This window comes from Prionailurus bengalensis, chromosome C2 (genome assembly GCF_016509475.1).
Source record: "Prionailurus bengalensis isolate Pbe53 chromosome C2, Fcat_Pben_1.1_paternal_pri, whole genome shotgun sequence".
NCBI lineage: Eukaryota > Metazoa > Chordata > Mammalia > Carnivora > Felidae > Prionailurus > Prionailurus bengalensis.
This window is the reverse complement of record NC_057350.1, coordinates 112,572-126,311: the sequence shown is the minus strand read 5'-3', so window position 1 is coordinate 126,311 and position 13,740 is coordinate 112,572. Positions and strand designations below refer to the sequence as shown.

At 50.3% G+C, this 13,740-nt stretch overlaps 1 protein-coding gene across 6 annotated transcripts in view; it reads left to right on the top strand.

Annotated features, from left to right (window-relative positions):
• The window catches only part of PRMT2 (protein arginine methyltransferase 2), a 71,857-nt gene extending 69,608 nt beyond the window's left edge, over positions 1–2,249 (top strand). For all 6 annotated transcript variants that reach the window (XM_043593327.1, XM_043593326.1, XM_043593328.1 and 3 more), the window contains 2 exons: positions 659–830; positions 1,641–2,249. In XM_043593327.1, coding sequence (XP_043449262.1) covers positions 659–830; positions 1,641–1,673 — 205 coding nt within the window. In that variant the 3' untranslated portion in view covers positions 1,674–2,249. The remainder of the gene's footprint in view (positions 1–658; positions 831–1,640) is intronic.
• Positions 2,250–13,740: the final 11,491 nt, after the last annotated feature.

The window sequence follows — 13,740 nt, the reverse complement described above, 5'->3', positions numbered from 1 at the left end:
AACACTAAAAACCCAGTGGACAGTCGTGTGCCTGGGCAGTCTTCCGCTGGTGTGTCCATACACAGCTGGTGTGGGGCAGGCAGGGTGCAGAGCCTGGGACATCCGCTCTCTGAAGCCCGGGGAGAGACCCTCATGGTGGTTGAGGCAGGAGGGAGCAGGACCTCCCTGAGTGTGACCGTGGGGCGCAGGCCCGGCGTCTGGCAGAGGCCACAGTGCGCAGTTGAGCCATGCTGTCAGAGCCGGTAGAAAGTGACGAGCTCGGGAGTGTGACCATTTCCCCCAAATGTTACAGTTGCCATGCTCCCCTTCAGCCTGACTCAACAGGAATGACAACTTATTTGGACTGCAGACTAGAACTCGGGCCCTGGCAGCTTAGAGACCGAGCAAAGGGCTCTGGGTGGATGCCTACTGTGCCAGGGTGCAAGGGGCCAGGTACCCTCTGCCTGGCCACCGGTGTGTCCTTAGGGCCACCAGGGCAAGCCTCCTTCACCCTTCTGGAATCTGGGCAGCATCCAGGAGCTGGATCCTGGCTGGGTTGTAACTCAATCCTGGCAACCCATAAAGGCCGTCTGGATCGTGGAGTCGGGGGATGTCTGTCCTGCGGTCAGCCTGAAAAACCAGGCTCCAGAGAGGTGACCCTACACCCTGTGTCTTGCAGCACCACCCACTGGAAGCAGGTGCTGTTTATGATGGATGAGCCCGTTTCTGTCCTCATGGGAGATGTGGTCACTGGCTCAGTTGTGTTGCAGAGAAACCCCGTGTGGAGGAGGCACATGTCCGTGGCGCTGAGCTGGTCCGTCACTTCCACACAGGACCCCACATCACAGAAAGTAAGATATTTGGCTGTAAAATCAGGTGCTAGGGTGCTGGTCCTGGGAGACGGGTCTGTGGTGATCACAATGGCCAGACCACACGGCCTTGTCTGTCTGTGTCACTTTTCTAACCTTCCTGAGGGGAAGTGGATGCTGTTATTTGCAGAACAGGAAACAGAGGTGCCAGAAGGTGAGTCTGTGGGGGCCGAGGCCCAGCCCAGGCTAGGGCCACCCCTTCCTGTGTCCAGGAGGCCCCGGTGGAGAAACAGGGCTGGGGACCGACCCTCTGCGGGGGCCTTCAGGTGGTGGGTGATGTAGGTGTGTGGCGTGAGTCACCTTCCGACCGTGGCAGCAGTTTGAGGCCTCAGGAGCCGTCCCTGCCACAGTGAAACGGTGAGGCCCGGCGGGGCCTTTGGCATCATGTCTCACAGAGGCTGTTGAGCAAAGGATTCTCTTCTCAGACTCAGGGTTAATGTAGGACAGAAAAGAAAATCAAATGGCTTCTCTTTATGTGTTAATACCCGTTTTATGCTTTGTTTTATGATAACTTTTCAAATTTAACTTATTTTTTAAATTTACATCCAAGTTAGTTAGCATATAGTACAACAACGATTCGGGAGTAGGTTCCTTAATGCCCCTTCCCCGTCTAGCCCATACCCCCCTCCGTTTTATGATAACTTTATGTTAAAATTTTAACGTTTGTCCTTAAAAAAAAATTCTGTCTCTGAATGTCATTCTTTTGTACAATATTAAATTACTTTTAGGAAATCCTGCATGTTAATCAGACTAAAGTGATTTATTATTTGATTGATTTGTTTTCTTTTTCAGGTTGGAGAAAAAGTCTTTCCCATCTGGAGATGACAGTTGAAGTTCTGTGGGAAGCAGCGTGCAGATAGTGCAGGAATGAGCCTGAGTGAATGAAGATGTCCTTGGATGTGAGCACATGTTCTTGCGAAAGCCGTGAGCTCTCTCGGCCTGACAGGGGTACCCCCCGGAGCTGTGGGCTCAGTCTGTCCGTGGGGTCCTTCACAGACGGCTGTGCTTGGGCTCGGCGGGAACTCCCTCACCACTGTCACTGCCCGTGTCTGTCCTCTAGAAGTAGGCTGTGTTTCCAGGTGTCCACAGTGCTGGCTTGTGGGTAAGTTGGTGGCACAGTGTCCCTAAGCTAGGTCTAGTTCACAACTCGTAGGACACACACACACATCAACCTTGTACGCCTGTGAAAGTGTTCACGCATCATGTGTTCATGGTGTCTTTGCTGCCCTGGTTCCTCCCTCACCATGCGGAATGTGGGACTGCACAAAGCCGTGCAGGACCTGCCGGTGGCCATGCATGTGACGGGACTCTGCATGGATAGTACAGTTGTAGAGATGTCTTCCAAATAAATTATGTGTTGGCACATAGCACGTGCTCAATAAATATTTTTAAATAAATGAATGTTGGCGTGTGTCCTGTTTCTGTGTACACACGTTCTTTTTACAAGCATGGGATCATGCTATATGCATCGCTTTGTAACTTTTCTCATCTAATATGAAGAAACTTCCATGCCTGTAGGTATGTGTCTACATTTTTGTGTGTGTATTGTTTTGAATTTTAATTAGCTTTTTATTGAACTATAAAATATATACCCCAAACTGCATAGGTCACATGTGTACAGATGGGTGAAATTTCTTTCTTTTCTTAAGCTTATGTATTTACTTTTGAGAGAGAGAGAGCGAGAGAGCGAGCGAGCGCATGAGCAGGGGAGGGGCAGAGAGGGGGGAGAGAGAGAATCCCAGTGAGGCTCTGCACCCTCAGCCTGGAGCCAGACATGGAGCTTGAACCCACAAACTCTGAAATCCTGACCTGAGCCAAAATCAGGAGTCAGAGTCTCAACTGACTGAACCACCCACGTGCCCTGAGATGGGTGAAATTGCACAGAGTGGACATCCATGTAACTCGCACTCACTCCAAGACACTTCAACCCACTAGGGACCTAAGTGCCCCTTCCACTCAGTACCCTCCAAGGGTTATGCCTAACCTCTAACAGTGTAGATTGGTATGCCTGGTTTTGAACGTTATATGAGTGGAATTATAAATTGTCTATTTTCCAAAGAGTATTCAGTCAGTTTATGTCTTCTTAAAATTCATAGGTTGGACACTAACCCCCAGAGTGACAATATTAGGGGTCAGGGCCTTTGGGAGGTGGTCAGGCCATAAGGAGAGGCCCCCACGATGGGATCAGTGGGGGATCAGCCCATCTAGGAGAGTGTCCAGAGGGCACCTCTCCCTGCCCCCACGTGAGGGCCCAGTAGGAGGAGGCCGTCTGAGAGCCAGGAAGCAGGTCACCAAATGGGCTTGTGCCCTGATGTATGTCCAGTCCCCAGACCATGAGAAATAAGTTAATGTTGAAGCTGCTCAGTCAGGGTGGCCTGGTGTGGCAGCCTGTGCGGTGTAAGATGGTACCCTTTTGTGTCTGCCTTCCTCAGTTCTTGTGACGTTTGTGAGACTCGTCCGTGGGTTGTGTGCACGTGTGGCCTTCATGTTGCTGTGTGGTGTCCTGCTGTCTTATGTACCACTCTCCGCGGGTCTTCCTCCACTGCTGGACAGCTGCATTGTTCCCCGTGTTCAGCTAATGGGGTCTGTGCGGGTGTGTGTTTGGAGCATGAATGTATGTGCACGTTTCTATTGGAGGCACACCTGGACTTGAGTTTACCCAGGTACGAATGGCCGGATTGTCCTTCACAGTCAGAGAGCCTTATGTCCTTACGGCAGGCCTGCAGGGCACTGCGATGCACATGTCAGTCCCTGCTGTCATCTGGGGTTCTCATCTCCACCGGCCTGGTGGGTGTATGGATGTAGTGGTTGATTGTCTGTTTCTCATTAATTTTGTGGGGGTTCTTGATGTAATCCGGCTGGGAGTCCTTCAAAGATTTGTTCTGTGAACTTGTACTCTGGCTTCTTCTTCCCTCTCTTTGGAGTATTTTGATAAACAGAAGTCTTTCTTAAGTTTTATTTTGTTCAGTTTGACATTATTTTTCCTTATGAGTAACACCTCCTGTGTCCTGTTTAAGGAATCTTCTCCTATTCCAAGATCTATAAGCTGTTCTCCTGGAGTCTCTTCCATAGCTTCTATTGTTTTTACCTTTGGCACATAAATCAGCACTCCACCTGGCCTTGGTTTCTGTCACTGATGTGAGGGAGGGGGTTGAGATCAATTTTCCCCCATGAGGTAGATGCTTAGATCATTGGTTTTCAACTTTTTCCTTTCCGACACTTGAATTTTCCTCCAGAGCTGCTTCAGCTGCAACAACTCATCTCGATACACTTTTAGTGTCTCCTGGTTTCAGGTATTTCCTAATTCCAATTCCAATTTCTTCTGTTGTACCATGGGCTTTTTTTTTTTTTTTTTTTTTTTTTTTTTTTTAGAAATTTTGGCTTAATTTCAAAAGATGGGATTTTCTAGTTATTTTTCCTTATTAATCTCTAGCTCAATTTCACCACGGTCAGAGAACAACCTGAGTGATTTCAACAACCTGAGTGGTGTTCGCAAGTTTTTGAGAAGAAGGTGTGTCCTGTAAGAGGACATGGAGCTCTCAATACACCATTAAGGTCACGTCTATCAGTTGTGTTGTTCAGACACTTAGATCTTGACTGATAGTTTTGTCTGCTTGTTCTGTCAGCAGGATTTAAAGTCTCTTAGTTTGCTCAGGTGTCCAGAACAGAACACCGCAGGCTGGGTGGCTGAAACAACGGGAATTTAACTCTGGAGGCTGGGAAGACCGAGATCAAGGGCCAGGACAGTTTGGTTCTAAATGGCCACCTTTTCCAGGTGTCCTCCCATGGCGGGGAGAGGGAGCATGGGCTCTCTGGTGTCTCTTCCTGTAAGGACACATCCAACTGGGTGAAGGCTTTACCTCAGTGACCTCATTTAACCTAACTGCTTCCTTAAAGCCCCCGTCTCCAAATACAGATACATTGGGGGTTAGGGCTTTGATATGTACTGAGTGTTGGTGTCCCTCCAAAGTTCCCGTGTTGAAATCTAATCCCCTAATGCAATGGTGTTAGAAGCTGGGGCCTTTTGGGGGTGATTAGGTCATGAGGATGAAGACTGCATGAGTGGGATTAGTGCCCTCATAAAAGAGACCCCAGAAAGCACCTGGTCCCTTGCTCCAAGTGAGGGCACAGTGGGAAGGCCATTTGGAAACCGGAACAGGCTCTCACCAGACACCATGCCGTCACCTTGATGTTGGACTCCCAGCCTCCAGAACCATGAGAAATGACCTTAGCCACCCAGTCTGTGATCTTCTGTTATGGCAGCTGGAGCAGACAGGCTTCAACATACGGAATTTGGAGGACACAGTTCAGATCATAGCATCCTGCCTCCTGGCCCCCAAAATTCAGGTCCTTTTGGTATGCAATATACATTTATTCCGCCCCAACAGCCCCAGAGTCTCAACCTATTCCAGCACCTGCTCCAAAGCCACCTCTACGCCAGACCTTGGGGCAGAATTCTGGAACGGCGACGGGACAGGCACATTGTAGACACTGCGTTCCAGAGGAGAACTTGGAGGAACAAAAGGGTTAAAACCCAGCGAGGTAAATTCCACCGGCTCCTCAGGACCCTTGACCCTCCTTGGTCGGATACCCACTGGGACAGCAGCCCACCCTGCTGCTCTCTGGGGAGGGAAAGACGGTGGTGGGTGTGAGGGCCCTGGTGCCCTTCCCTTTCCTGGCTGGTGGCTCTGCCACCAAACCCACCTTCCTCCTGCTTTTAACACTTGCTCTGCGGCTTTGGTCTTCAGCATTTTTATCACATTGTTTCTGTGTAAACTTTTTATTTTATTGTATTTTTTTTAACTGTTTTTAAATTTATTTTTGAGACAGAGAGAGACAGAGCATGAATGGGGCAGGGTCAGAGAGAGGGAGACACAGAATCCGAAACAGGCTCCAGGCTCCGAGCCATCAGCCCAGAGCCCGACGCAGGGCTCGAACTCACGGACTGCGAGATTGTGACCTGAGCCGAAGTCGGCCGCTTAACCAACTGAGCCACCCAGGCACCCCAATTTTATTGTATTTTTAATTTTTTTAAATGTTTATGTATTTTTGAGAGAGAGTGTGTGAGCGGGGGAGGGGCAGAGAGAGAGGGAGACACAGAATTCAAAGCAGGATCCAGGCTCTGAACTGTTGGCACAGAGTCCGAGGTGGGGCTCGAACCCACGGACTGTGAGATCATGACCTGAGCCGAAGTTGAATGCTTAACTGACTGAGCCACCTAGGTGCCCTGCAAACTTTTAATTTTTATTTTTTATCTTTATTTTATTTTATTTTTAGAGAGAGAGAGAGAAAGTGAGTAACTGCAGAGGAGGGGCAGAGAGGGAGAGAGAGAATCCCAAGCAGGCTTTGTGCTGGCAGCACAGAGCCTGATGTGGGGCTCAAACTCACGAACCGTGAAATCATGACCTGAGCTGAAATCAAGAGTCAGATGCTTAACCAACTGTTGCTCCTCTGTGTTAACTTTTAAAACAGCCTGGAGTTCACAGAGCTTCTTGAATCTGTGGGTTGATATTATTCATCAGCCTTAGAACATTCTGGAGATTTTTGCTTTACTTGTTTCTGCCCTGTTTTCTCTCTTCGTATTGGCTTCCAGTCACACATTTGCTAGCAGACTACTTGCTGTGCCCCCGCCGACTCTACAACCTTTATTTTTCATTCTTCTTGACACCTGTGCCGCCGCTTCGCTGTGTCCCATGACCGCTTCTCCACCTCCTGCTGCCCTCTCTTCCATGTCTGATCCTGGGCTCCTGGGGTGCTTCCCTGGCCATGGCCATGGTGAGTATGGGGTACTCAGGGTACAGAGCCCCTGGTTTTTTTCAATACCTGGGAGACACCAAGCAGATGGTACAGATGAGCTTCCACCCTGGAGGACAGGAGGAAGGGGAGGCAGACCCAAGCCAGCAGGATGGAACATCCCTTGGAGCACCAAGTGGGAGGCGCAGCCCAGAAGAACTGCCTGAACTTGCCGAGTCACCTGTTGTCATAGGGTGTCTGTGGCCATGGGTTCCAAGGAAACTGAGTGTCAGTGTGGCTCCTGGAGCAAACACATGGTTGGGACGGCCAGGGACCACTGAAAACCAAGTGGGGGATGGGTGAGCCCACAGGCTGGTGCAGTGGAGCAGGATGGAGACTGTGCTTGGGTGATCTGGTGCGGGAGGAGGAGGTCACTTTGCAGATATGGTCGGAGCTTGTCTGTAAAATGTGGAGATCTCCCAGGAGGAGAGGCTGAGACTCCAGCCCTGTGAGGATGCGCAGGAGGCTTGGGTCCATGAAGCCCCACCGGGCCACCGTCCTCTGGGCGTTGGAGGTGAGTGGGCAGACGGCGAGAAGGGCCAGGCTGGGGAGGAATCCAGGGAAAGGGTGACGGTCCTAAGTAACAGGTGAGGCACCATCGGGGAGACAGCTCTGTCTCCAGCTGGCGCACCAACTGGGGCAGGGCCACAGTGGCATGGAATTGAGGGTCCCCCTCTCACCACCTACCCCTCACCACAGCCATGTCCTAAATGGAGAGGAGTGGGTGTCAGAGGGCTGGCGGAAGTTGCAAAGGGTATCTCCCTGGCTGATCCTGTGACTCAGGGTTCCTATCGCAACCAAAGAACAAAGGCAGTGCTCCCCGGAAGCCCTGACCTGCCCAGGGGCGCCAAGCACACAGCCCTTGTGCCAGGCGGGAGCCCAGTCTGGGTGCACGGGGGCTTGGTCCTCACGGTGCTCCCTTCTCGTCAGTGGGGCTTGCTCTCTGCAGCACATCTGGAGTCTAGCCAGGGCTCTCTCTGCAGCACGTCTGTAGGGACAAGGAAAACCTGTGCGGCTCTGACTGCAGTCCTCGGAAATGTAACTGAATGAAACACCCCCTCCTCCTTTGGTTAAAGAATGGTACACTACTTATCTAGACTTAAAATGCACTTTTTGGGGTGCCTGGATGGCTCAGTCGGTTCGGCACCCTACTCTTGATTTAGGCTCAGGTCATCTCACGGTTCATGAGATTGAGCCCTGTGTTGGGCTCTGCACTGATAGCCTGTTTGGGATTCTCTGTCTCCCCTCTCCCCTGCAAATAAGTAAATAACCTTTAAAAATGTACTTTTTATCTTTAGTGAGAACATGTGTACATACTTACAAACCTAAAACTGAGGGTGGAAGAAATGTGTGGCTACATTACAATAAGTTTTAATTAGATAATAGATGCAATCTAAAATTTGTCCATTTCTAAAAATGATATTAAAAAAAGACTTAGAAGAGACGCCTACTCATGTTACACCAAATCGAATATTCAAATGTTTCTAAAATATGGTTTCTCATTCATGGTAACATTACACCAAACATGTTTCTGGGTCTGTTGGGGTCTGGTCGGGCCAGGACCCATCAGTGGTGTCACCACTGCGCACCTGCCCTCCTTGAAGCCCCAAGTCTGAGCTGATGGGCATGCTTTCCATATCCATCGAGAAAACAAAGCAACCATAAGAGAGCTTCTACACTCTGGAGAACAAAGCCAACAAACTCAGCAGGTCAGGTGATGGTATACAGCTGTGAAGAGAATGTTCTGGATGCTTACATCAGGAGTGAGAGACGCTGTCAGTCTGGGTGTAGTTCAGAGGGCAGGTAGAAGACACGTATCTGAGAAGGTGGCCTGAGGAAAGTGGGCTCTGCAGGCAAAGGGTAACAGTGCAAAGGCCCTGTGGGGTCGGGGTCTCCGCAGCCTCTGGGCACTGGTCCTCCCAGGGTCCTCCCCGCCTCAGCCCCTCAGAGTCTCTAGCTAGAGCCGAAAAAGCTGCAGAGCCTCATCCTATGTCATCCAGAGTGCGAGTAGCTTTCCAACGCCCTGAAAGTGAGTAGCTTTCCCAGCCCTTCTCCAGAGTCCTAGCTGCCATTCCTTTCTGGCTCTGGAGCTGGGCAGACAAGCAATTGGCCCTTGCTTGGGGCAAGTTGTGTTTAGGAATACCTGTCTGCTCACTGGTCCTGGTCCCCGCTCTGTGGTTTCTGTGCACCGAGTCCTTTGCATCCTTGAACTGACAGCTGTGAGCATCTGACCCCAGAGGCCACGAAGCAATCTCAATATTGTGACAGGAAGACCTCGTGTGAGATGCATTTGGCTGGTTCTTTACAAAACATGCTTGGCACACATGCAGATGGCGCCCCAGGGGTCCAGACCGGGTGCACAGGGCTTCTTTCTCTGGAATTCAGCTGCCGACTCCATCAGCAGCCTTTTTGCCCAGCAGGGAGCTAACTAATGTGTGTGCAGCCATGTGAGCTCAGATGAGACCCCAGGCCGCAGGACTACCAGCCACCGTGATCTCTCTGCCAGACGACGGCAGGTTTGCAGCAGCAGGTTCTCGGCTCCCCCTTGCCTCAGGCAGACATAGGCTGGGGCGTCTGAAGGGCTGTTGCTGGCCTGGGTCCGGCCTCTCAAGTTTTTCCTTCATCTTGGCCAATCCATTCACCAGGGGTTCTCTGAGTGTGAACGTTCCTGCTCGGCAAAGGGGATGAGAGGCCCACACTCAGCACCGGTGTTTTCAGCCCTGCGGGGCCCATTCTTCCACACAAGTCACCCCACAGCCAGCACCAAGGGCAGGAACTCCCTCCCCACCCTACAGCTGAGGTGGGTCCAGGCACAGCATAGGTATAAACCTGACTGTGGAAGGCGGTTGGTGCAGAGGCAGAGGGGCCTGAGGACGCTGGCCATGGGTGGACTGAGAGCCTGTGTCCACCAGCAGAGGACTGTAGGTCTGTCTGTGGACACCCTCACTGAGGCACACTGCTTGGCTCTCTTGCAGCCCATTGAAGCCAGTAGGTTCTCTGTCTGTGGAAGTACCTGGTGTGCTTTTCCTTTAAGTAGGAGGCTCTTGGAGGGTTCTTTAGTGAATTGGAGCCTGGAAATAGAACTTGGGCGTTTACCTGGGTCAAGTTCCAGCTTTGTGTCAGTCTCCCACTCCCAACTGTGCCTCAATTGCTCTTGGCCTTGTTGCCCTGAAGACAGCCCTCCCGACATTTCACTGGTGTCCCCGGGACAACTGCTGTGCTCTGTGGCTAGCAGAGGGGTCTCTGTGCCCATCAGCTCTGCCCACTGTCTTTGGAGCAATGCAAGAAGGAGCAGCAGATAAACTGGTGACTGACCCCCACACGGAAACTTAGGTCCTTATTTTCCTCCTACTGACCCTGCATGGGCCTCCTTCCTCACTGCCTCCTCTCTCCATGGGTTTTGTGGGGGAAGTGAAATTCGTGGCCTCCAACCCAGCATCCCCACCTCATGTTGTGCCTGGCAGGGGCTGGGACAGGGACAGGGACAGGGAGCCATGGCTGAAGGGCTTTGGCCCCCGCACACCTCTAGAACGAATTTGCACCCCTGCCTGGTGGGTCCAGAGGGGCTTCCTTAGCTTCCCTGCTTCTGGGTGCCCCTTAGTCAGGTGGTGGAGCCTGGGTTCATCTGGCTGGTCCTGTTGAAGATTTATATTCCTTCCCTGAGACGAGCAGAGCTAGTGAACTCTGGCCTCCTTCTACCCCAAGGCTGACACTCAGGCATTGGCCAGTGGCTGCTGAGAGCAGAAGAGGGGGTCCAGGCTCTGGGATCCCTGGGCCGGGACCCCAGCAGATCTGGGACCTGGGATCCCGGGCCGGGACCCCATCTCTGCACACGGGCTCCTGTGTAGAGTTTATGAGAAAACCTGCAGGTGGCTGGGGGGCCTCCCAAGAGAGAGGGACAAGGCTAGTCTCCAAACAATGGAAACTGAGGGCCAGGGAGCCTGCTGGTGCTGTCCCTACAGGTCAGCCTCCAGGTAGGAGAGGACAGGTGGAAAGCACATTGCTGGTCATCCGAGGCCATGCCAGAGGACCTCGGCAGCCCTGCCAGCCCTGGAGCAAGGGTCAGCCCTCAGGGAGGGGCCAGGTCCTGGGTCAGAGCCGCCAGTGGGCACAGCAGGGCTGATGCCCTGAGCAGGGCCTGCATGCACCACTTGCCTTGGGTGAACAGCAAGCTATCTGTGTGGGAAGAGAGGAGGCTTTGGGGATATCCCCTCCCCAGGAGCAAGAAAGGGCAGATGTGAGGACAGTTGTAGGGTAGGAAGGTCAGAGGGTGACTTCGTGGCTCTGCCCTGGCAAGGGCCAGGACAGGCCAGGGCGGGCATTGGGTTAGATGCTGCCCTTTGCCTGTCTGCACATTTCTCCTGGGAGCTTAAAGATCATGACGTCATCTTTGTGATGACCCAACATGTTGAAAGAAGCCCATCTGGGATCGATGCTGTGTCCCAGCATCCATCTTGTGACCAGGGCCACTCTACTTTCACAAGAAATTAGGAAAGTACAAAGTAGAGTCCATACAAAGGCCTGATGGTCCTGGACCAGACCTGAGGAAGTAGGTGGGAGGGCCTCCTGCTGTGCAGCTCATCTTGGGAACTCCCCCCCCCACCCCCACCCCCTCACTGCGGCTTGTGGCAGCCTGGAGGCCTCGGGCACAAGGGTTTATTGGTATTCAATTTATGCATTTGTTTTGGGTTTATATTAGCATATATTTAAGTTATATGATAAAGATAATTTAGGTTGACATTAGTGAAAAAAAATTTTTTTTTTTTTGGAAATTGTCCATACATTACTCATGCAAGAAATACTGACCTAACACAAGACACATGTCCTCAACTTCATAGCGTGGTGAGAAGTAAGCAGGATATGCTGCAAGTCACTGTGGAAACCAGCCAGGTTTCCAGGGTCTTGGGATGGTGGCCTTATTTTCAAGCAGACTTCACCTTCCTTGCCCTTATCACAAGGATGTAGTGAGGATCAGGTATATGGAAATGTGTTGGAATCTGCAAGGCAAGAGATACACTCCATCCAGCCGTCTGTCTGTCCCTCTGTCCATCCATCCGTCTGTTTGTCTATTTATCTGTCCATTTGCCTTTATTGAGCTTTCTTTGGTGTAGTCAGCTCCGTTCACACTCATGAATGCAGATGCTCACAGAGCCCTGAAAGTCACATTATCCCTCTTTTACAGATTAATAAATGGAACTTGGAGAGGTTAAGAGGTTTCCCCAAGGTCGCCAAGCTGCCAGGCAGGCACCCGACTGACCACATGTTGTGACAGGCACTGGCGTGACAGATGGTAATTTCGGGTGTGTTAAGAGAAGGCCCCTTGTGGGTCAGGAAGGAGTGGGGACGGGCAGGCATGGGCAGGTTTCTTCATTGCCCTGCAGCCCTTGCTTTCTCCCTAATGCACGAACCTCATTTGAGCTGTTCTGCTCCACTGCACACAGCCCAGAGGGCCGTGAGTAATGCGGGAGGAGCTGGGACCTCTGGGGAGAGCAAAAGGTTGGCTTTGGGGGAAGATTGGCCACATCAGCTGGGAGTCCTGTTAAGTGTGGCCTGGGAAAGAGTCCCATTTTTAAAAAACTAAAATGCCATTTCATACACTCACACCAGAGTGAATGCATTCTCTGCTATGTGAGGAGCTCAGCATGGATTCAGAGCAGAATTGCAGTGACGCTGATGAGAATGATGATCATTGGCAATGATCATTGATGATCTGTTTGGGGCCAGACTCTGTATGTAGCATCCTAAGGCCGATATTATTATCGCCAACTTTACAAAAAGGAAATTGGCTACACATTAAAAAATACATAAAAGTAGAGGTTGCTTGAAGCCCTAGCAGGAATAAATGTGTTTGTTTTTAGTGTGCTAGAACATAATTAATATTAAATGAGTTCTACTAAAATAAATAAGTAAATAGGAAAACACGGCTGTAGCCCTCAACAGTTCACTCTTTTCCAACCAAGTGTAGCAGCGGACCTCCAAAATTCATCAAAGTTCAATCTGAACAGAAGAGACAAAAAGGGGGCAAGCATAACTTCAATATTTTCAGCATTATCTTTTATTAATTTGATGTCTCATTTTGCCCTTTTCATAATTTGGGGAGCTATTTTTGTTGAAATATTCTCCCTTAAAATTCCCTTACAAAGTACTGTATTTGTCACGGTTCTCCTGAGAAACAGAACCAATAGGGTTTATGTGTGTGTATCTGTATCATCTCTCTCTATTTACATATCCATCTACATTATTTACACCTTTATCCTCGTCATCAGTATCTGTGCATATTGGCGTCCTCTCCTCTCTCCCCATGGGGTGGAGACCAGAACAGGTCAGTTCAGGTCTGCAGGTGGTCTGCTGTCAGAAGCCTCTCTTTCTCCGGGGAGATCAGTCTTCTCTTTATTAAGACCTTCAACTGATTGGATGAGGCTCCTCAGACTAGAGAGGGTTAACTGCTTTACTCAAAGTCTAATGATTTAAGGGTTAATCACATCTAAAATATAACTTCATAGAAAAATCTAGAACAATGTTTGACTAAATACGCTTAACCAAGTTGGCACAAAATTAACCATCACAAGTACCATTCATTTTTTAAAGAACATATTTAGTTACTTAAATATTCTTTTTAAAAAAGGGTCTTGCATCTAGTCAAACATTTAGAGCTAACTTCTACTCTACAGGAAACACAGATGGCAGAAGGACTAGTGAAATAGCATCTGCAGAAGCCAGGTCTGGATTTAGGAATTCTGGGGGATGCATGACTCAGCCACCTGACATGGCAGTGACAGGACAGATCCTGTCTGCACTCACACTAGGGGGTGGGGGTGGGGTGGGCTGGGAGGGAGCTGTGGCAGGAAGAGGGTTAGGAGACACAGGAACAAAATACAGTGTGCGTGCCACTGTCCTGATCATAATAAAGCCAATGAATAAAACCGAAAGAACGTTTTCTTTCTTGGACAATATGGGAAGTTTAAATTTGAAATAGGCACAAACTGACATTAAGAAATTAGGGTGAGTTTTCATAGGTGTGAAAATGCCATTGTGGTCAGGTAAGAAAATGTCTTTTTTATTTGAGATGCAACTGATGGTTTTGCAGGTGAAACGACAT